Source organism: Pleuronectes platessa, chromosome 10 (assembly GCF_947347685.1).
Source record: "Pleuronectes platessa chromosome 10, fPlePla1.1, whole genome shotgun sequence".
Taxonomy (NCBI): Eukaryota; Metazoa; Chordata; class Actinopteri; order Pleuronectiformes; family Pleuronectidae; genus Pleuronectes; species Pleuronectes platessa.
This window is the reverse complement of record NC_070635.1, coordinates 3,880,590-3,907,798: the sequence shown is the minus strand read 5'-3', so window position 1 is coordinate 3,907,798 and position 27,209 is coordinate 3,880,590. Positions and strand designations below refer to the sequence as shown.

The 27,209-nt window shown below is 44.9% G+C and overlaps 1 protein-coding gene across 1 annotated transcript; it reads right to left on the bottom strand.

Moving 5' to 3' along the window:
• Nucleotides 1-689: 689 nt before the first annotated feature.
• Nucleotides 690-25,682, bottom strand: mtmr11 (myotubularin related protein 11). Its single transcript, XM_053432362.1, has 17 exons — nt 25,423-25,682; nt 17,242-17,311; nt 11,539-11,675; nt 11,324-11,393; nt 10,910-11,049; nt 10,504-10,588; nt 8,718-8,865; nt 8,247-8,334; nt 7,492-7,580; nt 6,958-7,085; nt 5,796-5,874; nt 5,177-5,247; nt 4,350-4,522; nt 4,021-4,191; nt 3,686-3,904; nt 2,837-3,154; nt 690-2,747 (listed from the first exon to the last, which is right to left on the bottom strand). The coding sequence occupies exons 1-17, from the start codon at nt 25,477-25,479 to the stop codon at nt 2,286-2,288; spliced, it is 2,505 nt and encodes an 834-aa protein (XP_053288337.1). The 5' UTR covers nt 25,480-25,682; the 3' UTR covers nt 690-2,285.
• Nucleotides 25,683-27,209: the final 1,527 nt, after the last annotated feature.

Below are 27,209 nucleotides of genomic sequence, written 5' to 3'. Positions count from 1 at the left end.
CCCTACAGCCTCCTGAAGGAGCCGCAGTGCACGGGGAAGGAGCAGGGGAGTCGCTGGTGGTGAACTCTCAGAAGTTGGACTCCTCGTCTCTGACCTGGTTGATTTTCTTTTTAATGCAGTGCCATGAAGACCACGTGGAGACGTTGGACTTTAAACAAAAGGTCGTCTCTCTCTGCTCGGTCGTCTGTGGTCATCAGGGGAAACGTGACGATGCATGACGCAGGATCAAAGTGCCAAAATGTGCAGAAATGTGCAGGTCAATTAAAGGAAGGATGGAAGAAGGTTCCGTTAAGTTTTAGTCTATTTTATCTCAAAATACAGCAACGCAATGATCGTTCCTGCTTTTAACAGCAGGTCTGAAACCAGTGAAGTTCACTCCCCTGAATCTAATGTGTGAAAGTGGAGCGACTGTGCAGTGAGTGTTTTGTATCTTTAAAGTTTCCTTTCAGGACCTTGTTTTTACTTTGTACGTTTCCTGTTTGTGTGTTGAGCTTTTTGCACATCAACAGTTTTACTCTGACTGGACATATCATGCAGGACGCTTGGATTTTAAAATTTTTAATCCTATTGTACATTTCCACGCTGCTTTTTAAATGTTTTAAATATTTATTTTGTTAAAAAATAAAGTTTGTGAGATGTGTACGAGAAGGGGACGTTTTTTTTTTTTATTCAAATTCTGGAGACACAGGTGAGAGTTTATGAAGCGATAACACTTTTTATTCATCAGGATGGAAACATGCTGATACAAAAAATATGTACATCTGGCAAATTGAAGTGAAGCTCGTACCAAAAAACATGACATCATACAAAGACACAGACAAACAGGCGGAAGCAGGAGATCGAATGAAAGCTTCTACTCAACAGGACGGTGAGTTTTGAATCACACCTGGAAACATCTGGAACTGTAGCCGATATGAACATTGATGCATATTTACAACAAGTGAATAATTCGTAGTGCTTTTAAAGTGAGGTACCTTCAGACGTGAGAGAAGCTCGACATCCAACACCCGACGACTGTTATCCTGCTTTACACCATCTAGAAAAACATGCTGATTTAAATACACAGAATATCTAAACACCATTTGTCCGTGGTGATCGACTCCACATCACGCCAACTGCAACCTGTTTGGATTTAAAGGTGCAGGAGCCGACAGTGAATCAAGCACAGACAGACACGTCCAAGTCCTTGACCTAAATGTCGGCTGCATACTAATACACCACGAGAGGAGGACGGGGGGGGCTTCTCTTTGCTTCCAACACTAACGTTCTCATGGTAAAGTCTCATTTTCAATTCCAATGATGGAGAAATGTCTCTAAATTAATACAAAATCTGTCCGGAAATCGCACATGACATCAAATATTGACCAATTACTCTGATCAGGAATACTTCTTTGTTTAAACAGGATTATTTAACTAGAGCCCTGACGTGATCCCGGTCATCACCAGGCAGTAACGTTCTGTGAGCCTCATCCAGACACACAGAGGTTAACATAACACTGAGCTGAACACAGGCCTCTCCCCGCAGGAGGACAGATATGAGAGCAGAACCAAAATAGCTCTCATGCCCTAAATTCCTCGGTGAAGTCGCAGGTCGCAGCTGCTGCTCCAGAAAGACGAGGCTTTTCAGGAATTATGGTTTTTCCAGAAACGATATTCTGGCTTTTCTACGAGCTGATGACAAGAAATGATGGTGAAAAAGACGAAGCCTGATGGTCACACGGGTCGAAGGTGAAACCAGTGAAAAGCTTGTATCCAGTCACTGGGTTGAGTTCTGTCAAACTGGCCTCAGCCACCACCCGACTCCACTATCTCATGTCTCTGGAACACTTTCAGGATAAGACACTTAAAATGGACACGAGCCGTCTTTCTGTGTCGAGGCGTGATGTGACGATCACTGAGGTTCAGATCCTGCAGTTTGCTTATGAACACTTTGTCTCAGTCATTATTATTATTAAGCATCTTCTTTCTGCTTGTCTGCAGTTGGATATATATATATTTAATTAGAGGAAAAACCTAACACCATGTTTTGTTTTCTATAAAATATAAAACAGTTGTCACATTTCTTAAATACAGTACAGACGATAAATAGCAGAGTAAAGGGCTCTAGCGTGTTTCCTCCTCCTGCACCCGGCTGCACCCTGGAGTTTATTAAAATGGTGTTTGACAGGAAACACACGCCTGCGTCACCTCAGGTCTCGAGGGTCACTTTTGTTTTGGTGTCGTGTTGTGCAGACAGGAAGTGCAATGGTCTGTATCGCATGTGGGAGCAGTGAAGACGAGGGTCATCAGGAAGCTATCGACCCGTTGCTCTTTGGCAGCTTGGAGTTACCGGGCACTGGGTAGTACCGCGGGTCGGGTCGGGTCTCCGCTGAGGAGGAGTGTCCGAACAGGAAGGTGTGCTTGCTGCTGCTGCCGCCACTATTGTCCCTGTGGCTCGGTCTGGATGGTGGCGCTGCGGCTGGTGGGGGAGGGGGGGCCCTGGAGGTCTGGTGGTTGGTGGAGGTAGGAGGGGGCCCCGCCCGGGTCACCCCCGTGCCGTGAGGCCTCGAGGCCGGGAAGAGGAAGGTGCCGTTGTTGGCGTTTTGGTTCAGGTTGGTGTCGGGCCGCCGGCGCTCGGCTGGCTTGACGGGCGAGTTCTCCTCTGTGGGGGTGGACGCTTGTGCCAGTTTGTCTTTGAGCAGCTGCACCTCCCGGGCGAGTCGCTCCACGGGGTGGGGGTGGTTGGCGGAGATGGGGTGGGAGAACGCCTGAGGATGTAGAGCAGTACGGTCAAATTATCACTCAAACCAAATCTTCAAGACAACTGGTGATGTTTGGTATTGTTGGTTGTTCCTACCTGTGCGTGGAGCGCCCCCCGGAGGTAGCACTCCCTCCACAGACCCATGCAGGGCCCCATGAGTAGGGGCAGCAACGGCTCGTAGGGGTCAAGTGGCCCTTGAGGTCCAGAGGTGGAAGCGGGGCCCTGGGGAGGCTCAGTCAGGGACCAGGACTTCAGCAGCCGCTCCAGGCCGGGCACGCTCTCGGAGGACGGCGCCCTCCGGTGGCTCTTCTTGTAAATGCCTGAGCTGCTGCTGCGCCAGGGAAGCAGGTTAGCAGGACAGGAGAAGGTTCCTCGAGAGAGGAGGACCACCGAGCCGGGGACGGTGTCAGCCAGCTGAGGGATGAGTCACAGGGGGGGGGGGGGGGGGGGGGCAGAGATGGTAAAAGGATTTAATTCAAGCCTCGTATAGAAAGTAATTTCCTTCACAGCTAAAAGCGGGTCTCAGACATGTTCTATAGAATGTTAGGTGTATGAACTGCGGGTGTTAAATCTAAAATAAATATGTTGTTGATCTGCATTTCTCTAACCAGTTAAATCATGTACAGAGCTGATGGTAGGATACATAATCATCCACCTGATACCAAAGTAATCATCCTGAATTAGATGTGTTTTGTTATGTTGGTTTGAAGACACAATTTCCAGATTGTGCTCAGATACTGAAAACCCATTAAAATTGACTGACTATATTTTCACATTTCTTAATCTGTGCAACAAAATGTGCTGATCTAAAAATGATCTAAACTAATATCTGTCGATGTACAAAACAGATTTAAAATCAATATCTCATGTCTGTGACTGTTAAACTGACAGCTCCCAGTCATGGCCACCAGAGGGCGTGTTGCATCATGGGAAACCCGGTCCCACCTTGTGTGTGTCTGGGTTTGTGTTGAGGTTTCCGTTGAGCAGCGGTTGCAGCGGTGGGGTCGGGGGGACGGGTTGAGTGAAGCGGTCTCTTCTGGGTTTGCTGTACTGCAGAGCCCAGTCCCACACGGGAGGCAGAGGAGGGTCCGACGGATCCGAGGAAGAGTCCGGGTGAAGCACGTCTCTCCAGCCGTTGACAGGCGTGTAGGACTGACCATTGTTCTGGGTAGAGCAGGGAAATAAATACAGCTTTTAAATGTAGCACAGAAAATGGGTTAGGGTTAGGGTTAGACCCCAAAGCATGTGAGACCCCAAAGCCCCTCTCAGGTGTTCTGTACCTGGGAGCGTTTGCATCTCTCTCGCTGGCAGTTGCCCAGGAAGCTGGTGAACAGAGGCAGGTGGATGCTGTCGTGCAGGGCCAACAGGAAGTCCTCCGTCAGCTGGAAGCGAGAGGGATGCTGGGACCACAGCTGCCAGACACAGTCCAGGAAGAGCAGGAAGACCGGAGCCTACAGGGAGGGAGAGATGGAGGTCAGAGGTCAGGACGATGAGGTCGGGGGTAGAGCCAGTTCAGTGTCTTAATGAACTGCTGTGCCCCCAAGTGGGAGGTGAGCGGTTGAAAGAGTCACAGGGAATCTAACACCCGAGTGCGATGTCAGCGTCTCACCTCCTCTTTGTCGTTGTCGCGGTGGTAGTTGATGCGGCTGTAGAAGCGGTGGCCGGACATCACCCACTCCTTCTGCACCAGGCTCTGGAAGCCATACTGGGTCCGACAGTGGGGGTCGCATATCACCTGCACCAAGCTGGACACCACGCAGCTCAGGTCCCGGTCGTCCGCCTCTGTGACAGCAAAACATGAAAAGAAAAAAAACATCAACTTCCGACATCAACCTGCCGGGGACGTGAGAGCAGCCGGAGCAGCAACGTGTCAGGAACAGTAACAGGAACACGTGGAGGTGAAAGTCGAGGGCCCCCGGTGGACAGGAGGTCACCTTCACCACATGTTTGGGTTTCTGTCCCTGTCACCTGATCCACCTCCTTATCAGCTGCTGATCAGTGGACACCTCGGCTCCACAACAAACAACAGCCGGCCTCCTCCTCTTCACATGGGAGTTGAAGAGAGGAGACTTTCTTTCTCTGACACTCAGATCACTACAGACCTTCAACAGTTCAAACCAGTTCAAACAAACTGAAAGCTTACATTTGACTTTTTCCTTATGTGCAAATGTCTCATGATGAATTAATCACAATATGTTTTTCTTCATGAAATCAACATGTTTTGTTCTAACTCTCATACTGACACCACCTCGTCTCTTATCGTGTTGCATGAAGCTCTATTGTCAGTGTGCATGTAGCCTGAGCGAGTGTGTGTGTGTGTGTGTCCCTGTTGCTACTTCAAGGCCAAACCCTAATGTGGGATTAATGGGAGGAACGCTCCGTGAATAATGAATGGATTGAATAATATGAGCCGGGCTCTGTGGTCACGTGACTCACCTTGCAGTGCCACGGTCAGGTGACCGCCACGAAGCAGGCAGGCAACTTCTGATGCCTTCCTCAAACAGGACCTGGAGACATGGGGCAGGTGGATGAGATTATACATGATGGATCACATTAATGTACTAATTGTACAAACACAAATACAGAGTCTTACAAATAAGGATTTAACTATTAAGATACTATTAAAAAACAAAATACTGCAAATACTAATGTTAGAATTCTGGATGCTCAGCAGCTTTAGAACCCTTCTTAGTTAAAGGATCTAAATGCAGCCTCATTGGTTATTTTTACATTGCAAACATTTATCAACCAAACATCGACTTCTGCATATTTCAAATATTTTAAAAAGGTAACAAATCACATAAAAAGTACCTGTAAATAACAATTAAAATTCCAGCAAGGAAATCGATAAATGAAGGAAGTTTGGGTTATTTCTTACAACTGACATGTATAATGTGTAACTGTTTAACTCCAGTTAGTTCTTAAAACGTTTTCAGGTTTCATAGTTTGTGATTTACTGTATTTTCTAAAATTTTAGGACCTGACATCACAGTTTTTCATCAGTCTGAGATTAAAACTATTAAATAAAACTGCAAGTCATGGACAGAGGCGTTACCTTGTGTAGTCCAGCCAGTGGGTGCTCTCCAGGGTAGATAACCATTTGTCATCGGGCACAGACACAGATGTGGAGATATCTACAAGTCAAAACAGGAATAAAACAGATCATATTCAGACATTATTACAACAAGAGCATGAGACGTATGAGAAGAAGGAATGTGTGGATAAAAGATGACCTGACCACAGACACAACAATGAGATGAGATCTGGATGAATAAATGGGACAGAACTTTAGAAATAGAGCAGGTGAAGATCTGTACTGTTGTGTTCCAAACATTAAAAAGTTACTTTACCAAAAGTAGTGTGCACATTTTTAAGAAATACTGTCAAGTTACAAATTGATGTGTTTAATTCCTCTTCTGAATGTTTATTAGTGTTTTACTGAGACATCATAGAGATCAGTCAGTCAATAAAAACATGTGACACTCACTATTGTCATTTTATATCTAAATCAGTACATTAAAATATGTATAACTGCAGTTTGTTTTTTAGTGAAAGAGCAGCATTCATCTATTTAACCACATAAAATAATCGAACTTCATAAACGTCTCAAATGGAGCCCAACATGTAAAGTCAGAATCATTTTGTCTTTAGCTGCTGTGAAGATTCAAAACCCACTGAGTCATCACTAAAGACACCAAAACATCTGTGTGAAGAATCCACTGAGCCATGAAGCGCTCGGCCACGACAGACACAACACAGAGCTGGCAAATGTGTGAACTGTGATAATCAGTGACTTATCCAGTGTGTGTGCGTGTGCGTGTGTGTGCGTGTGCGTGTGTGTGTGTGTGTGTGTGTGTGTGAGAGAGATGGGTCAGCATTTCAGTCCCAGGGCCAGTGGTTGTAGACAATCGTGGGTTTAGTAATCTTTGTTCTTACTCGACCGTGGAATTTGCCGTCACGACAAAAACAACAATAAAGTCTGAATCACAAACCCTGTTGTCGTCTGCCTTCACTAAACCACCAAATCCCTAAACAACTAGTTTAAAAAGGTAATGTAATTAAAAATGTGTGTGTTACTTGAGGTTAAACATCAGATTCTTAGGTGCAACTTAAAAACAGGTCCAGTTGTGTGTGCTTTGCGTTTCCATGGGCGTTGTATGTGTGTGTGTGTGTGTGTGTGTGTGTGTGTGTGTTCTGAGCTCATGTGTTGTCCCCACCTCCCAGACAGAGGGCGCGCAGGCGGCTGTGAGCGAGCTGGATGTCGGCAGGCGACGGCAGCTCCTCTCCCAGCTCCACCACCACACACAGAGACGACTGGCAGCCGAACAGGATCATCTCCAGGTTCCTACAGAGAGCGGCACATCCAGCTGTCAACATCTGCATCCAGCCTGTGTCACTCTGAGATCTACAGCCGTCCTGTACATGACTGTTCAGCTGCTTTTTTAGTTTATCTCCAAAGTTTGACGTTTAATTCAGAGCACATTTCCCTGATTCTAGTGAAATACTGAAATACAAACTCATTAGTGAACGTTTACTCTGCTTCTCTGAGGCCAACTGCAGTTTTAATGATTCATGATGAACATGCTGGACGAGTTTTCTCCTTTAAAAGCTCCACCTCATGATTCAGGCTGAGATAATAACTATATTTTAACGTTTTCCAAAGTCACAGCAGTTAAGGCCAAAGTACGAGTGTTCAAACGTTAATGTTACCTCTTAAATCCACATATAAACATTAAAATTAAAGCACCAACCTGATGTCATCCTTCTCATGATAGATGTTGTTCTGGAAACTGGCCATTCGCAGTAGATCACTGCCTCGGGGGTGTCGCCAACACCAGCGCTGCAACATGAACAAACGGCTTCAGGCTCCATGTTATTTCCCCTGAAGGAATTCATCTTGTAATTTGTGTCACAGGAATGTTAATAAGAAGGAAAAACAGTGTGGGAGAGGATTGCAGCTGAGAAAGCTTGATACTATAAAACATAATAATATACACTCGGGGAAGGATGAGTGCTTATTTGGAGAGGATTTTGAAGAAGCAGATTTTCTCAGGTCACAATATTAAGAATTAAAATGTAATCATCTCTTTTCAAATCAAATCAGTGCTACAGCGAAGTTCCAAAGCAAGAAAACCAGGAGTCAAACTTGTTTTGGAGCTTTTAGGCGCTAACAAGGTTTGTTCTATCTTTGTCCGCTGTGACCTAGAAACTGTGTTTGATGCAGAAAATCCAATTGGGTGCTCTCTAATGCACTTTCAGTGGGTTTTCTGAGAAGCACAACCTTTTATAGCAAAACGTAGAAAAAGTTCTTATCAAATACAGGAATGAGACAAACTTAAACCTAATTTCTAAAGCCCAGGATGGTATAGAAAAGAGAAATATGTCATTGTGGCTGTGAGAATATTGCTCACATGGTTAAGAAATGACTTCATGGACCAGTGTAAAAATGAAAGGTGGTAAATTAGGTGTCAGGATGAACCAGTATCTTGAAGCTAAGTGCACTCACAGGGATTCGACCTTCGTTGAAGTGGGCGAAGCTTTTCTTCAGCTCGGTGTCCAGCACCTTGTGTGGAACCACGAGGAACCTCGGCAGGCTGAGGGGAAACAAGACGCTCGGTTTGAATCATGAAGCAGAAACAGACGAGACGTGAGAGACGCTTTGTTAATGTAACACCGACAACCTGGAGCTTTCAGAGCACATTAACTCAGAGTGGTCTCATTTGTGTTGTTTCTACAAGACTGTTCTTGGCTCTGCTGAAGATTCTCATTTAAAAAAAAACACTGCTTCCCAAATGTTCCCGTCAAGGACTCGCAAATATAAGCATCCACACATTTCTTAAAAACCTGTTTTGTCGGTGGATATAATTTGACTCATTTCACGTTTGCCTGTTTGCTGAGGCTGCAGCACATAAACCAGTAGAAGAGCTCGTTTAAAACTTCATATTCAGTCACCTTCCACCTCGGGGCGTGAATTTACCTGGTGGACATCTCGAAGCGGTCGTTCACCGAGCTGACCCTCCAGCCACTGGTCCCACAGCGCTCCAGCTCCTGCTCCCAGTCCGAGGCCGACTCGAACCAGTTCATGTGGGCGTCTCGACGTCGGTTGCTTAGAAACTGCTTCATTTCTGGAGAACGGGAAATGATTCAAACACGTCGGGTCTGAGCTGTTTGTTTTTTCAGATGAATAAAACATCTTGTGCAAATACTGTTCTGGTTGTTCCTATGCAGAGGCGGCACAGCCCAGTTCATGATGATTCTGTTTTTCATCATACTTCATATAAAACAGAATGCAGCCATTTTGGGAAGACGCACTCACGACACCCTGGACAAACTTGACCCGTAGGGCAGAGTTGAACTATAGGTTATCCAACAGCTTGCATTATTTATCCAGCAGAGGACAGTGAGTCCACCACAACCTGATCAGCTTTAACATAGCATGATGTATTGTGCAGACAGGCTCGTATTTCACTATATAGGTTGAAGAGAAGAGCCGGTGGAGTTTCTGCTACGTACATTGTGTCCTATTCGTTGAAATCGATTTTTAGACTGATTCCACAACATTACATTTAACTACAGAGGCTTCATCTTCACCCAATCACTGTGGAGATCAGCCCTGGAAACCCAGAGTGAGCCTCTGTCTCAAACCACATCTCACATCTGGACATGGTTTCAAAGACACTGTTCTCATTGCGTCATCACCAGAGAGAATGTGTCTGGACTGCCAACGAGAGGATGTGAGCTTTATATGTCATTATGGGCTGCACAGAAACCAGGATGTTTCCTGTTTGATATTCTCCCCAGTATTAAAAGATAGCTGAGGGTTTTTAAGTTTGCAGGAAAAGAACAGCAGAGGGAAGTGAGTGGAAGTCAGGGGGAAACAGTGGTCCCAGTTTCTTTTGGGTACATTCTGTTCATTCTGGAGCCGGACTGAGTGAAAATCTGAATGTGAGCAGACTTGGTGAAAAACAGGCTCTAACACATTCATGCTGTGTTCCAGAGTGGACTGGGCACGTGGCTCTCACTTCCACTGAGCGGCTATCACATGAATATTCATCGCAGGAAAATATGCACGGAAAAAACAACAACAGAATGATGGACAGATTGAACGGCAAATATTTGAGTTCCTCAACCCACAATCGTTTCATTGTCATAAACATCCAAACAGACAGGAAGGCTACAGAGCACAAATAATAATAAAACTCTTTATAGATATGTTCAGATATATCTGCAGATTCCAAGTATTGATCGATACCAGTGCATTTAAAAAATAAGATCTTATCAAATGTATTTTAACAGTTATATTCTACTAGGCCTGTATGGAAGTGATGATCATTTTTAAAGGCCTGACTCAGGTTTAACCCTTTAAAACCAAAATACTCACAGAGAGTGAATGTCATAGCACTTGGAAACAAATACATTTAAGAATATTCAACAAGTACTTCCTTTATATAGGTAGTAAAGTGCAACAATATGTCTTGCATGCAGTTCATATCTCTGAGAAATATTGCCCAAGTGCTGATATTATATTACTGGCTAAAGCGACACTACCAGAAATCTGTTCTTCTTCACCACTCTTCATCACTTCTGCAGCATCAGAGGCATTTTTAATTCTTGCATCGGTATCGAAACATCTCACATATTCCTGTGAGGAATATTGGTTGGTAGATCAAGATCAGAGCTGACAGACTGATAAGGTTTTGTGTGAGAGCCAGACAGGGACTGGCAGGTTGTAAACATGTGGATCCAAACATCACTGCACTCACCTACACTGCCCAGAGCAGCGTTCTGGAAAGATAAGACCGACCCTGGCTTCAGAGGCTGGTAGGTCTTGGCGATGGTGTAGGTTATCTGAGGAGGGAGACGACAGAGAGCGCATCAACATGACAAAGGTCGTCAGCTTTCAAACATGGAGGGCACCGCATCAGATCTATGGCACAGATCGGCTTCTCTAGGCAAATGTCTTCGGGCACTGAAATAACTGATGCACAGTGGGACAGTAACCAGAGCCTGGGATCGAAGCCAAAACACACACACAGACACACACTCAGCCTGGGTTGTTAACCAATTCCTCCATGCGTTAGTTCTATATATATATATATATATCAGCTTGTGTCATGACTGCATTGATATCACTATATTCCTGGATATAAGCAGGTGGGGGACACACACCTCTAGGACCTGTGCGTCAGGAGTGAGGCGGTCAAACAGGAAGCAGACGACTCGCATGTCCCGACAGTAAAGCACCAGCTCCTCCGGGGTGAACTTCAGAGAGGAGTGAGGGGTCACCAGCTTCGTCCTGTTGGGTCCCACTGCAACACACGGGAGAGACTGGTTTTAAACAAACAGACTCAAAGAGATTTAGATTATTTAGCTTATATACATATTGAATTAGCTTGTCCCTTATTATTCTAAGTTTTATCCTCAGCGTTATTCCAGCAGAAAGCATAATATACTGTGTACACGCCTCGGTGACTGAACCCACACAGGGAGTGTCACATAGTCGATAAATCCTGAGTCACAGCACAAATTAAACACACTTTCTTTCGGTTGCCAGTGGAATCATGGTCACATGGTTTTACTCACCAACCACAACCTTCTCTATCGACGCCAAAGCCACATCGTGATCTCCTAAAAGCACCGGGTCTGCATTGTCCTGCATGAAGAGTGTATACAGAAACATCTTTTACAACATTCTCTTCACTTCTGAACGTTTACACATGAATATCTTTAGGATTAAACTGTAAAACTGTCCCAGAGTGTGTGTGTGTGTGTGTGTGTGTGTGTGTGTGTGGACTCACATCAGGCTTGGGAGCGTCCTGGGGCACGAAGGCCACTCTGAAGTGAGTGCAGAAGAGAGTCCCAGACAGCCAACCTCTTCCTTCCCTGGCACTCAGCTTCTTCCTCACCATCACAGCTCTCTGGAGAACACACTCGCCTATAGTGGGGACAAAAGGCAGATGTAGATCAGAGGCTTTATGGGTAATGCACGTGAGGAAAGGGGTTTTAGTTTGGTCTGTTTGCCTCTGCTTGTTTTCAGGCCCTGTTTATTTGTTTGTATGTTTGATTGTAAGCAAGATTACGCAAAAACAACTCAATAAATCAACATGAAACCTGGTGGGAGGATGCGGTTTGGGTCAGGGAAGAACCAAATTAAGTTTGTGTGGACACAGGAATTTTTTTAACAATGTATTTTCCCAAAATGTAATTGATTTAATGGGTCTTGATGAAAAAAACAGGCATATTTAAGGGACTGATTTCTATGAGTGTGTGGAATTTGGTGCAGATCCAAATAAAATGTCAGATCTGGAGAATTGAAATGTGGTTTCATAAGGGGACTGTCAGGCCTTGGCAGGAAGTGTTCACTCTGCGGAGAGCACCATGAGAATTATGACTATGTTTGACCTCTCATCTTGCACAGATGAGTGTGTATCGGAGGTGGGTGGGGTAGATTCTGGTGAGTGGGAAATAACAGGAAGTGTACAGACAGAGAAACAACAGGCAGTGGAAGTTCACCGAGCGCAGGCTGGAGGGAGTGGGTGGAACAAGGCCCCATAAATAAAAAGACGTGTCCTCCTGTTGTTGCTCATTGTTGTAAGTCCTCAGGCCTCAGTGGACAGGTAGGGAGGAGGAAGAGGAGCAACAAATGCACAACATGACAGGAAGTGTTGTGTCTGAATTACATAACGGCAGAGTTGTTGTCAAAAAGCCACAACTACATGAGTAGAAAACAAATTCAATCTGACTCTGTGTTTCAAATTTGCAGCTGAATCAAAACATGACACGGAAAGAACCACATCTTCTAACGTTCAGAAATGTGATCTAATATGTTGTGATCTTCAAAATTGAACTTTAACTTGTGTTGTGTTGTGTTGTGTAAGCAAAGATCAATGACAGAGCAACACACAGCGGGTCCCCTCAGTCGAGAGCAGGAAGGAAGTGGATGAGTCAGATGACAATCAGCTTCTGTGTGACAGCAACTTCAAATGGAACATTAAATAGATCTTCAAAACTTATCAACAAACTTATATTAGCTCGACTTTGGAATGCGACAACAATCTGAGAAATATGTATTGCAATGCGTGAAGGACTTTATTAGTAATCTACAGATACTGTGAGAAAACAAGCAAATGAAATTCCACAACTAAGATTCCCAAAAGACAAATCTTACACACAAACACAGACGTGCAATTAATCCTCTCAAAGAAAAACAAGAAGGAAAACTATAACACCGAAGCCCTGACCCACTGACACTGTGCACACACCAGTGAGACGGCACGTTTACAAAAGGCCTCTTACTGGGATACAAAGCCTAGGCCCACTAGAGAGTGGGTTTCCATGGTAGCAGAGTCTGGGCTAGGGTAAAAAAAATGAAAAAGGACTTTTTGTCCACAACAAGCTAAGAGCAGCGGTTTGTCCTGAACCACGTGAGGAAGATGTTTTTATTCTATTTCCAAAGACAAGTCAACGAAATGTAACATTCTGAGGAAACAACACAATCTTCAGATTCACCTGTGGAGTCGTCTCGGCCCTAGAATCCTAAACGACAGCAGAGCCGTTGTGTGTGTGTGTGTGGGGGGGGGGGGGGGGGGGGTTGAGCCCAGTCTCTGCAGAATTCTCTCAGCCTAATGACTGTTTTGGGGGATACCAACGCACAAACAGGAAACAACCGTTTTTTACACATGAAACAGTTGCTGTGTAATCTGAGAGTGAAGGAGGAAGAGGAGACTTCACTTCCAACTCCATAATTCGCTCATTGCACAAGAGGAGTTTAGGTCTTTGGGGCTCGGTCTGTTATTTTGTTTTTTACCCTTTAACTCATGGATCAAAACCTGAGGTTGGACTTATGAATTAAACCCGACCACACATGATCCAGCAACAGAGATTTAAGATGTGAACACAAGTGAACTCTTGTTGAGAGTTTGGGTTTTAAAAGGAGAATCTGTGGCCTCGAGTGCGTCATTTTTAACAACTTCCCAGGGTGCAACAGGGCACATAACAATCCTCTGGCCTGGAGATTTAAGAGCTGGAGGAGAAAAGGGAGAGGAAGCCACGGGACAGAGGCCGCTGGTCCTGTTTGCATTCTTCGGGGAGAGTGAGAAATCTACGAGTCAGCTGAATAATTGAAGGTGTTTGATGTCCTGAATGAATTAAATGTTTTATGTTCCTTCTGCAGAGCTCCAGTTAGAGTGCTGCACTAACAACGTGTGAGCGACCTTTTGAGTTCTGATTTGTTGCAAAGCAGAGAAGAGAAAATAAGAAGAAATTGTTTTATTTTAACACATTTATTGATTTTTCTTGTCTTTGATAAACAAGATGTCACATGAAGCAACAATATGAGGTCTGACAGGTACAGCTCCCTTTACTCTTCAAGAATAATAAATCAATTCAAGAGAGTTTTTAGAGAAGAACTGGTTTAATAAGCTCCTATTAAGAAGTGGACTTTGTATTAGATGTTTACATGTATATAATATTTTGTTCCCACAGTTTCAGCTGTTTCTGTTGACGTTGTGGTCACAGAATCGGAGGAGAGGCGAGCGTGTCCTGGAAGATCAGCCTGAGAAAATACAGCTGAGAGACACGTGAACCACAGCCTCTGATTTATTTGTTTTCATCCACATTTGTTCCTCATTTCGAACTAGAATGCGTGCAGAGCGAACGGCCTCACTCCTCCTCCACTGGGATGAAGAGGAAAGAGCAGGAACATCTTGCACTGTGTGTTAAATCTAAAGGGATACAGTACTCAGTCAGTAGATAGAAACCATGTTCACCCTGTGCTATCAGATCCAAACAGTTATCATCTGGAGAAACCATCCCAGTTAATATTCCCACCAAGTTTAGAGAAAATCCATCGACGTGTTTTTGTGTTATTTTGTACACAAACACACAGTCAGGGGTGACAACAACACGGTGCATGCTGGCACAGCCGGGTGCAACAGACAAAACCCTCAGTGTCAGTTGTGTTATAAACAGCACAACATTTGAAGAAGACAATACAGAGCAGAGAATCCAACAAACTCCATTTATTGCAACACAACAGTTTGAAGTTCCTGTATTGATTATCGGATACATATATAGATATCTGCAAAATAACATTTCTAAGTCCCAGAAACTACAAAGAATGAAATCCCTTTTTCAATATCGAGATCGAGATCTATGTCAATGCTCTCTTGTCTGTTGTCCATCACTCAACGAGGCATAATGCTGATTGACAGCTGATAAATCCCACAGTAACATTAGCCTGTGGATCAGGGGATGGTGGAGTTGCTCTGAAGGGGTCCGGGCCTCTTGGCTTTGTGTGTGAATGAACAGCCCCTTTCCCCACTCAGCACTGGAAAGGTACACGATCTACTTATGGCTGCTGGAGCTGTCCTGACCTGCTCGCCCTCCCGTAGGCCGGCTCGGTTTCTGCAGTCCTGTGTCCCTGTGTCACATGAGAGCGCCGCGGATCCCTGAGCCCTGAGCCCTGAGCCCTGAGGCCTGCCTGTTAACTACTGACAGAACGGGACGACTTCTCCAAACATATTACTGATTCGTCATCCACGTGGTTTCACAACTTGTCACCACTTCTCGTTTGAGGCCGCACGACATTAATTGAATCCTTAACACGACCTAAGTTGCTGTGACTATTGATATGAGAGCAGCCTATTCTGTTTTGACAGTTAGTTGGAGAGAAGACACCTTTTGCAGAGAGTGTGCATGTGTGTGTTTGAGAGAGAAAGGGAGTCTGCAGGTGCAATGTGAGCTCCTTCACTCGGAAACGACAACCCTGACTAGCGCCTCCTTTGTGTCTGAAAGGGAAATTGTTCTCACAAATTGTCTCAACACTTCACACTGCAGTGGGAGCACGGAGCCAGGTTCCCCTGCTCCAGAACGTGAATCCACTTTTTGGAAAGAAACGCTTCATATCCTGCAGTGAGTAACTTTAGCTCAGAGCGGAGCTAATAAAGCAAATGACGCAAGAGTCTAAAAGAGAACAAACCGGGCTGCCAGTACACATCTGTCCTCTTCTTGCTCCTAATGTTCAACAGGTCCTCGTGGAAAGCTGTGTTTATAATCTGCCTGGACTGGAGGTGGAGAGAGGAAAGAATGAGAGGGCAAAGAGAAGTGCACAGTGTTGTTGGAGATGGAGATGAAGCTGAACGCCGGCAGGGGGGAAAATATGTGAAGTAGAGACAGTGGACATTTCACAGTGAAATGTTAACGGCTAAGAATAGGATCAGTGTGAGGGGCTGTGGAGCTGCAGCAGCGTCTGGAAAGTATTTGATAAAAAACACACGGCTGGAAAACAAATTAGACTAAGTCAAGGGAATAAGGAAGGAAGTGTGTGTGTGTGTGTGTGTGTTTGTTCAGACAGGAAAATGTGTGTAAGTGTGATATTATATATCGTTGGAGTGTCAACAGTTCCCACTATGCATCATCTAATACACAAACACTGAGATGTTAAAAATCCAGCTTCACTACGCAAAAAAACATATTTATTGAATAAATAAAAGGACAAAAAGTTTTTTCCAGTACGTCATAAACTTGCCTCACACATGTTTACAGGTTTTTTCCTCCAGTACGAATCATTTCACTACAGCTCCTCCACACACAGTGAACCAGAATGTCTCCCAGTAGAGCTCATACCTGCAACTGGGCCCAACCGTCTCCTCAAATTCAATCAGGCTGCACCACATTGCACAATACTCATAGATATCACTCCCCTAATGGCTGCAATTTATGATTCATGCATTGCTTGTTGGAGAAAGCTCATAATGCTGAGTGAGGAGAGATTCATGGATTCGCCGAGCAGAGGATTTCTCATCTCAAAGTGCAGCACACCTGCCGTGACATTCCTGCTCCAGGTGTGGCTTGTTAACCAAAGTCCAAACTGCAAGGTGTTTGTATTATTCAGCTCCTTTACAGGCCTCGTGTGCTTGATTGGCCTCGATGTCGGCTTCAGACTGATTCACTTGAATTGTTGTTTGTTCAGTCCGTGCAGGATGTGTGGATTTGTCAGAAGCACAGGTTTATAAATGATCCTGACTAGGGTTGCAAAGGGGCGGACAATTTCCGGTAAATTTCCGGAAACTTTCCAGAAACTTTCCATAGGAATATTCAGCTCGGGAATTTTGGAAAAAATATATATACGCAAATTAAACGCTGAACAATAATCATTCAAAACTCTATTTTAAAGATGTATGGAATGCAGCACATGCTGCATGTTGAATTTCAACCCTGCACTGTGCATTTCTCCATCACATGCACAGATAATTCCCAGCATCCTGCACACTACAGCAGGGCTATTGAGGCCTGCTGTATGACAAAATTACAAAACAAATGTTTATATTTATATATTTATGTCTGTATATGACAAGGTAAATACAGTTAGTATAAATTACCCACACAATTTCTCGTTAATTCCCGTTAATTACCATTAATTCCCATGGAAAGTTCCCAACTTTGACTATTCCCGGAATTTTGCAACCCTAATCCTGACGCACTTGAAGGCACCATCTTACCTGGAAGGCAGCGCAGTCCAAACACATCTCGGCTCCTCGCGCTCACCCCGCTCTGACTCAGCATCCTCTCCTGCAAGAGAAACACACATCTGACATTCAGAGTTGGGTTTCCACAGCAACTGTCTTTACTTTACATATCATCACAACAGACGGGAGAGGGGGGGTGCTTAGATCTGTTATTTTAGGGACATTTTAGAAGATGCTTATTACTTTTCATGTTGTGTTTCGGATGAGAAAATCAATACCACATGATCGTCTGCACATCGAATACGAAGCTGGAATAAGTCACAACAGGTTTTTGCTTTTTCCTTTGGACCGAGCCAGGAGTCACTGTTTCCAGTCTGAACCAAGCAACTAAATAATAAAATGAAATTGACCTTTTCATTCAACTCTCGAAAAAGAAACCAAAAAATCTTGTCAAACTTTCCATCTAAAGTCACATCATGTCGTTAGCTACCTCACAAGAACTCCAACACCCTGAATGTGAAAGCAGAGTTCATTTGACACAACAGACCTTTTAACCTGTGCTGCTTGTTTGCACAGGAAATACACACATCGACTACCCAGCACACACTGGGGCCCACGGACAGATCCTCGCGTCACCTTTGGTCTCCATGTGATTACATTTAAATTATAGCTGCGTCTGCTTCTGTCAACAAAGCCCGGCTCGTCTCAGTGGACTCATTCTCAAAAGACAAAGAAACAAAGCAAAACCGCACAACGCTCCGTGATTCCTAGTTTCCATGTTGTTGTTTGCTCTGTTTGTTTCTGCTTTTTCTATAAAAAGCAGTAAAGTCCTGCGTCCTGGAGTCTGTGCAGCTCCACAGAGCCACAGAGGTTTCTATAACCAGACTGCTGTGAGCTCACTGGCACATATGCTTCCACTTAGCTTTGCCTCTAACCCCCTCTTACGAAGGCCATTTACATTTATCGGCTAGAAAACCCCACAACGTGCCAACCCCCTGCAACGTGAGACGAGGATATGATTATACAGGTGGTGAACAAGCTTTATATTAACACAGAAATAGAGTCAGAGCCTTGAGTCGGCATCCAAAAAGAAAACTATACGTTTCACAGCCTCATCCTTTTCTCCGTGTCCCACAATGAGAGCATTATTCATTGTTACGTTTAAAGCAACCGGCTTTATCCTGAAACATCAGAGTTTCTTTGAGTCAGCAGGGACGTGTGAACAATAACAACGAATCCACTGAGTCGCCAGTTCTGGGCGAACAATTCTGCAGCGTGGGGCGTTCTGTGTTAGCAGCCCTGCTCGTGAAAAGCTGACACTTTAAGCTCGTGGGCCTCCTTGAAAACACACAGGGAACATTTAACAAAGACGACCTTTGATCCCCATCAAGGCTGAAAATCACACTTAATCATACCAGGTTGTTTTCAGTGCATGTGAAGGCATCTGACTGTTTCATTGAGGGATGGAGAGATTCTGCAGTTTGCCATACTGTTGTAAAGCGTTTCATAAAATTGTATATATATGTAAAGCAAAGTAAACTATTAACTGACCTTTGCCACAATTCTTATAAAACTAAAATAAGACTTTAAACTGTTAAAATAGATTCAAACTCACAGATTGTGATGTCATAAGCAGAAATAAACAAGTTATCAACACAACAAAACTAAGAAACAGATTTTTCTGACGTGCATTAAACTCTTAAACCTTCCAAAGCTTGTGATGAAAACAATATTTGAGTCCATGTGAGAATACAGAAGGAAAATTTCCCATAAACTCACAGCAAGCGAGTGGACGTGAAACTGGAATACAAATATTTAGAAACTTGGAAAGACACAAAACTATGAATTAGCTCATAGTATGGGCTTCTCTCCTACACATCAAGGCTGTGTTTATTCCGATAAATTCAATATACATTTAAAGTTCCAACACTTTAAATGACTGAATTAAAAGGCAGAAATCTGTGTCCTCAAAAACCACCAGGGCTTTTGTTCCACTAAAAGGGAGAACACTAAAATCTTTACAAGACTCAATTTCTGCCAGAGCATTGTTCTTTTATTGTTTTTCATATGGTTTTAAAACGTGTCCTGCTTTCTCTCCGTCTCTCCATCAACACCCACAGCAAAACCCGCGGCTGAATTCCTTTTCTCCCCTTTTAACGGCGCTCAGATCTGGTTTTATTATTCCTCTCCTGCCTCCAGTCAGTTCGATCCGTCCTCTAAAGGCTGTCGAGAGTGACAGAGCTGCACCTCAGGGTCTCGTGAGGCAAGTAGATAACACTGCCGCTCACAAGGTGAAGTGCTACCGGCACTCGGTGCAGACTCTGGATATGTACATAACGTGATTAAAGGAGATATGAGCGGCTCCCCCTCCGGTAAACAAGCCCCGACTAGATTAATGGATGCTGTGAATGTGACAGTTTAATAAGAGCCACAGCAAAGGCAGTAATTTGTGGATCACAGGCAATTTTCTGCTTTGCTTGCGAGTTTTTTCCGCTTGTGAGGTAAAGTGGGTAAAAGAGATAAGGAAAATGGGAATGAGATAATGCCTCGGCATTAACTTAAATATAGTGTGGTTAAAGTAACACTGCAGTAGAGTCTCTGAGTCACAGGACTGTGTTTTTTCGCTGACGTTTCACTTTCACTGGCTTCAGCGTCCCCACAATATCTCTTTCAGTGCCACTCTCTTCCTCCTTCTGCCTCTCTGCCCCACTTCTGTCCTTCCCTTATAATCCCCAGGGACAATAGCCAAGGTTTACTGCAGTTTCCATTGCTCGTGGCTTCCCCCTTTGCTACTGTGGCCGGCCAGGCTTCTGCAGTGAGCAAGCTTGTTTCTGCGTCTGGAACATTTTTCTCTTTCCCCAAAGAACAGGCGAAACTCACAAGAACACACTGAACTCCAGTTGGGACCCTGAAGAAGCCTCTCTATCCCTTAAAGGTAAAGCTATTGTGTCGACAAATCTTATTTTACGTGGAACTATAAAGGCTCTGCAGCATCAACACAGCAAACAACAATCTTAACCCTCAAGCAACACAGCAAAAAATAGGATTCTCCCCAAACAAGGCTCAACTAATGCACTTATAATGAAGTCCCAAAAAACACAGAGGACCAACATCTGTTGGAGAAAAATCTAATTCTGAGTTAACAGCTCCTCCTTGTATAAAAATGAGCTAAAACCCACTATTCACTGAACTAAATGTGAAACAGCCAGTCTATTTGTGTTGTCCTTGTCATTTCCTCACTTGAATGGAGACAGTCTCTCGGCAGTGTGAAATGGCTTTGAAGCAAACCGAGGGTCTATGAGGTTGTGTTGCTAAATGTGGTTCACTTTGAAGCATTTCCTATTCTTCCACTCAGAAGAATGTTCACGTTACCTCACACGTCTCTACCGTGCGTAGACGTTTCTTTTTCCTTCATTCCTCGTCCTTCCTTTAGCTACAGACCAGCAGTGATAAACTTTATTAGCTGCTAATGAGACAGAAGACACGTACTGAAACAAAACCACCAAGGGCAAAGCAAAAATGAACAGAAAAATGCATTGGATGATATCAGAGGTTCACAGTGGAATGAAGTCCTCGGTGGAAACGTGCTGCCTGGTCGATTGTATCAATAGATATAGATTGTGAAAATGTAACTCCACTATTTTCCTGCAAATCACTGCAGCAACTAACACAGCAGCATCAGTCTAGACTTCTAGACGCACAACAAACAGGTCATTACTGGTTTTCTTTAATTGGAGTCCCTACTGATTTGCAATGTAAAAATAGACTGATGTTAGTGCAGCTGATGATGCATTGTAAGGTCAGTACAGAAGGGTTCAAAGGTCACCTTGAGCTAAATAAACAGTGTTTGAACAAGATTAACACTCTATTTACATCAAATATTAAAGTGTGTCTCATCTGCACAGGTCCATAAAAAGATAGAAACGGGAGAATAGACTCCATAGCTTAGGAGTGAGGAGAGGGCGGTTCTGTTTTATGGGTTAGAGTTAAGAAATGGGATCAAGGGAGTGTGTTAAGTTAGTTAGACTGATTTGCTCCTTCTCAAAATGAACACTAGACCCAATAGAGAGCGGCAACGGAGAACTTAAGTTTAAAAAATGGATACAGCCAAATGTTAAGCGCTCATAGATGTCATAGTGACATTCCTGCGAAGCTAATGAGTTTTTCTACGGTTTGGTTGAATCAATCCTGTAGCACAATCTCTATTTGTGGCTTTCAGAGCAGTTTAGACACAAAATGTAGCTGAAAATCTGTCCTGCTACACTCTCGCTCTAAATGGGCGAGAGACATTGACTCCCATTAATTTCTTCCCGCTGTGTTTGGCGATTTCCGAACAAACTGTTTGGCGAATGTCTTAGAAAAGGGAGAGCCCACCATTTTTTACCGAGCCGCACGTTTGTATGTATTTTCTGTGCATGTACGTGCATGGGCGCACATAATAACAAGGCACCATTAGAGGGGAGGGTGTCTTTATGGCTTGGGTAATGAAAACGATGAATCTTGAACATTTTAAGTGGCACATAATCCATCCATCCATTATCTTTATCACTTCTCCTTTGGAAGGTCCCGTGGGGGGGGGGGGGGGGGGGGGGGAAATTGGGAGAAAGGCGGGGTCACACCCAGCGTATCGCACCAGACAAACAACCATTCAGTCTCACATTCACACCTACGGCCTATTTAGTCTCAAATCGACCTAACCCCCCCCCCCCCCCCCCCCCCCAATCTGCAAGCCGGACAAAACCCACAGAGACGAGTCTGGTACATAATCTGACTCTGAACGGTTATGATGACAGTAATCTGCTCTGACAGCTCGGCTCCCACGAGGGGGAAATGACCAGAACCAGTCTATACACACTGAAAACCAGACAAACAGCAGAGACTCTCCAGACACGGCTCCTTCACTGGTGAATGGTGCCACCGGTTAATTATCACCCACTGCCAGATCGATGCAGCCGCTAATAGAACTATAAATCTGCTCTGGTTTTAAGAGGAGCCCATTGTTGTGTTCTCTTTTTTTAAAAGGCTCCAGCGGTTCAGTGGCTGCCGGTGAACGTGACGCCTGGATCCTGTCGGAGTGGGAGTGGGAGACTGGGCCGCGCTGGCTGCTCACTACTATCAGCCTCAGATCTGTAGCTGCTCTGAATAGAGCTCAGATGATCCCTCCTCTGGCATTTTTGCTTCTGTGGAGCTTTGTGCTGCAGTGCCTTTCATGCTGGCTGCCTCCAAGCTGGGAGATGCAGATAGAGTGCAGTGGGGGGGGGGGGGGACAGAGTAAGCCTGTATAATAATAAGCCTTATGTAACATTTATGTACTGCTGTCCTTTTGTTCATATGACACGAGTTTGTAAAATATTTAACAAAAATCTGCACATATTTCCAAGTTAAAACTTAACCATTCCACAGATTTGCTGGTTTTCTAATGTAAATGTTTAGATCTTTTTAGATTTACTGGAATTTGAAGATTTTGCCTTCTGATTCTGAAAACTTAAAATGACAAATTATCTTTAGTTTGATGGCACACTGAATTGGAAGAGGGAGCATGGTACTGCTTTCATTCACCACCCCCCACCCTGAATATCTGATAAACAGTCAGAATCAGGTTAAAAAACAGTGTTTATCTCAAATATTCAGCCAGAAAACTTAAAATATGAATAATTCTAAAAAAGGGTTTTGTGTATTTGTTACAGCGATGGCTCTTTTGCTTCAGGAAGCAGAGGATCATGGGTTAAATCCATTGTTCAGTGGTGTTTCAGTTCTGCTACACACTCAGAGTCCAACAGAATCAATCACCACCTGGGATTGTTGAGTGCGAGTAAACGTAAAACAAATCACAGTGTTGCATTGAAACAAATTATCAAATTAATAAAAAAAAGTATAACTGGTCATATTTCATAGCAATCCAAAATGGCTTGAGTGGCTTAAGCTGCTAAAGGAGAAGATTCACAGCCATCTGGTGCAAATTCAGCCCGTGATTGGATGTGATTTTTCTAAGTGTTCAGTCCTAACACATGCTCATGGAAGTGAAACCCACAGGATCGAGTGGGTGGCCTGTTCACGTAACCTACACAGCCTCCTGCTCCACATCACCAGCTCTGAGCCACACACACACACACACACACACACACACACACACACACACACACACACACACACACACACACACACACACACACACACACACACACACACACACACACACACACACACACACACACACACACACACACACACACACACACACACACACACACACACACGATTCCTCTGGTGAGCAGCTGTGGTGATTTCTCTGCACCTCATTCTGAGTTTATCGAATTCAAACGCCTCTAACTCTCCACGGCTGTCTCCATGACGACAGCCAGATGTTGGGCAGCACACATCAACATACCACCCCCCCCCCCCCCTCCTCCTCCTCCTCCTCCTCCTCCTCTTCCTCATCATCATCATCATGACAGCCTTGCTCGAGGGCAGAGTAACGAGGCATCTGTTACTGTTTCCCCCTGCGGCTGCTGAAAATAACCACGAGGGAAACAAACAGCCAGGCAACACAGAGCGGAGCCAGGAGGCGGCTCCCAAAAGAACCAGGCGGCTCCTGAGCACCTTCATGTCTGTGGATCCACTGCTTTGTGCCGTCTATCAGACCAACGAGTGCTGCTGGCCTCTGTCCTCTGGGGCCAAGGAGAGAGGGACCGGTGCTCTCTGATCATTACCCTCCATCACGGTCTGTTCTTTCTGTCAGAGAGATTTCAAAAAGGCTACACGACAGATTCCCATGAAACTCAGTGGACGGATGAGATATGAGCGGAGAAAGAACCCATTCTATTTGGGAAGGCTTCACTTTCTCTCCTTTTCTTAACATTGCAAGACATAGTCACCAAATCACTGGGGAATAATTCATGAACCTTGATGAAAAGATAGTGTGTGTAATATGGTGCAGCGTGATTGTTGAGCCTTGGCAGAGGTATTTATCTATTGTGTCACTCTAGGTTGAAATGCAGCAACACATCACCAACACCTGAAAGCAAATGAAAGTAGCAGCTCTGGAAATTAGGAGCAGATGAGACAGGCTACAACCATTAGGTGCTGTTCCCCGTCTGTGCCAGACAGTCTGTGAATCCTATATGAGGGAACCCCCCCCCCCCCCTCCCCTGCCAGGAGCGGTGATTAAGATTCACCGGCTAGTCTCTGGCCTCTTTAAGACGTGCAGCCACACAGACAGGGGTTATATTTATAGTTCAGCGAGGTGAATGATGGTCCGGTGTTTCCTGCATCATGACAGAGTCAGCTTCCTGACCTCGTGGTGTTTCATCACATGAGGAGAGGGGATGAGGTCAGCCACAACACTGGTGGATGTGAGGTCAACACAGAATAAGGTCTGAACCTTTTCTCCGGTGTGAGACACGTACAACTCGGACATTACCAGGAGTTTCTACTCTTCTACTGCTCTTCTCCCATAGAGCTCCTGTGGACAATGTCAGGAGATCATCTGGAGTTTAGTGCGGAGCTCAAACCTTCAACTGAACAATGTGAAAACCATAAATCATCTGCATGATCTCCCTCGATCTATGATTTCATATCTGTGCAACTCAAAAGGGCTCAGGTGCAATCCACCACACTGTAAATACACCACACTATTCTCCTTATATTCATATTTCATTGCATTTATATTGAATGTTTACTTTGTTATTACCTACACTATGTGCATTTGTTGCTGTGCTGCTGCAACACAACCTTAGGACAAATAAAGGATCATCTCATCCTATCCTATCTTCTCATACTGAAAAAGGTGTGCAAAATAAAAGGTCCACAAAATATGTTAATCCTAGTTAAGCTGCATCTTATCTTAACTTATCAAATATTACTTTATCTCAACTTCTCATACTGAAGCTTGGAAGTCCAACACCAGAACCAGACTGAAAACAACATGGGTCCAAAGTGATGCTAAACCTTTACTTTAGCTCCATCTTATCTGAACTGAGCTCCTCCAGGTTCCATCTCCTCCTTCTACATCCTCAAAGTCCCAGAGCAGAACCAGGAGGAACCATGGAGGCTGCTCGCTGCCTGGTTCCTCCTCTGAAGGAAACTCAGCAGGAACCTGAAGCTCCGGGTTCGAACCGTGAACAAGCAGCTGCTCCGCCTCTGGACCCGAGGAGAAGCCGGCAGCTCGTGGGTCTGACGCCGGGTCTCCACGGAGCTAGTTAGCCGCTAACTTACCCTGATGTCCGGGATCATCTGCCTCACTTTGAACGTGGTCTTGGATCCGGTCAACATGTTTGCGAACGACGACGACGACGACTCGGCTCCGCGGCCACGGGCGGAATCGAACTCACGGAGAGACGCGTCCAAACAAAAGGCGCGTTGTGGGTGGTTGTTGTCGGCTAACGGTTGGGTTAGCGCCCCGCTCCGCTCGCTTCCTTCAGCCGGGGACAGCCCGGTGCACACGGGGGACAGGGAGCTCCGGTTCCCGCTGCGGTTCTGTGTCACCGGCCGCGGAGGACGAGAGCAACTCTTCTGGGTCTGTTCATCTCAGACAGCGGCTCGAGTCCCGGCCCCTCACACGCCCATTGGCGGCAGAGCCCACCCCGCTGGAGAGGGTCCTCCTCCGGCCACAGACACACACTCACATAAACAACTACTGACGGTGGGTGTTGTTGTTAACTGACGGAGAGATGTCACACACACACAGACGCGCACACACAGACACACAGCTACTGACGGTGGGTGTTGTTGTTAACTGATGGAGAGATGTCTCACACACACACACACACACACACACACACACACTCACTCACACACACACACACACACACACACACACACACACACACACACACACACACACACACACACACTGTGTAACGGACTCACACACACACACAAACAAACACACATACATAAACACAAACATACACACACACGGTGTAACACACACAAACCAGTCAATTACTGATGGTGATATGTTCTCTCACACACATACAGTGCAACAAACAACCATACACGCAGTGTAACACACACAGCGATACACACAGTGTAACACGCACACACTCACAGTCAAACAAACAGAGTGAATAACACACAGTGTAACACACTCACAGTCAAACACACTGAGTGAAACATACACACACACCTAGTCAAACTCAGAGTGAAACACACACACACACACACAGTGTAAAACACACACACACACACACTCACAGTCAAACACAGAATGAAACCCACACACACTCACAAGTCAAACACACTGAGAGAAACAGACACAGTGAAACACACACACTCACAATCAAACACAGAGTGAAACACATTCACAATCAAACACACTGAGTGAAACAAACACACAAAATATCCACAGTTACATGAAATGAAAGATTCAACTTACTAAAGAGAATTGAAACAACAAGAGAGACACAAAAACACTACAGATGCTTTTAGTCTCTTCCAGCCTGAGGCTCCTCTGTAGTGAAGCTGATTTCACCTTTAAACTGTTAAATATAAAGTGAGTCACATTTCATAAGGACATATGTTCTGAACACATTTAGTTAAATCCCACTTGTATCCTCTTCAGTGAGAATGAATGAGATGAGTTTGTTCTCCTCAGACTTTGTGTTCTTGTTCTCACAGGTTTTAAAATGAAGCAGCAGCCGAGTCAGTCGTCCAGTTTCCATCAAACCACTGAACCCTCGACCCTCTGGAGTTTCAAACCCAACAACCTGCTGACAAACAGAACTGAGCCTGAGAACCGACCTGCAGCCGGTTTCTGTTCTGCAGTACCTTGCTTGTGGATCCTCCGGCGGCTCGGTGTGGGGAGCGGCTCCTCGTCTCTCTCATCCAAAACTCCTGGAAATAAAAACGAGCAGTAACTCTCTTTCCAGGGAAAACACAGCCGGCCACCTCAGGAGAGAATCCTCCCAGTCTGGAGAGCCTCCTGGGACTGGTGGTGCTGGGCAGGTGGAGAGACGGCGTCCTTCTGAACGATAATAGAGAGAGGTCTGGATTTTTTTCGA

What these genes read in the sequence shown, in the direction of transcription:
- mtmr11 (XM_053432362.1), bottom strand. Translation starts at nt 25,479, where the DNA reads ATGTTGACCGGATCCAAGACCACGTTCAAAGTGAGGCAGATGATCCCG. An exon ending in TCAACGAAGGTCGAATCCCT is followed by an intron (nt 7,581 to 8,246) that starts GTGAGTGCACTT and finishes TTCATGTTGCAG; the next exon opens with CGCTGGTGTTGGCGACACCC. An exon ending in GCGACAACGACAAAGAGGAG is followed by an intron (nt 4,192 to 4,349) that starts GTGAGACGCTGA and finishes CCCTCCCTGTAG; the next exon opens with GCTCCGGTCTTCCTGCTCTT.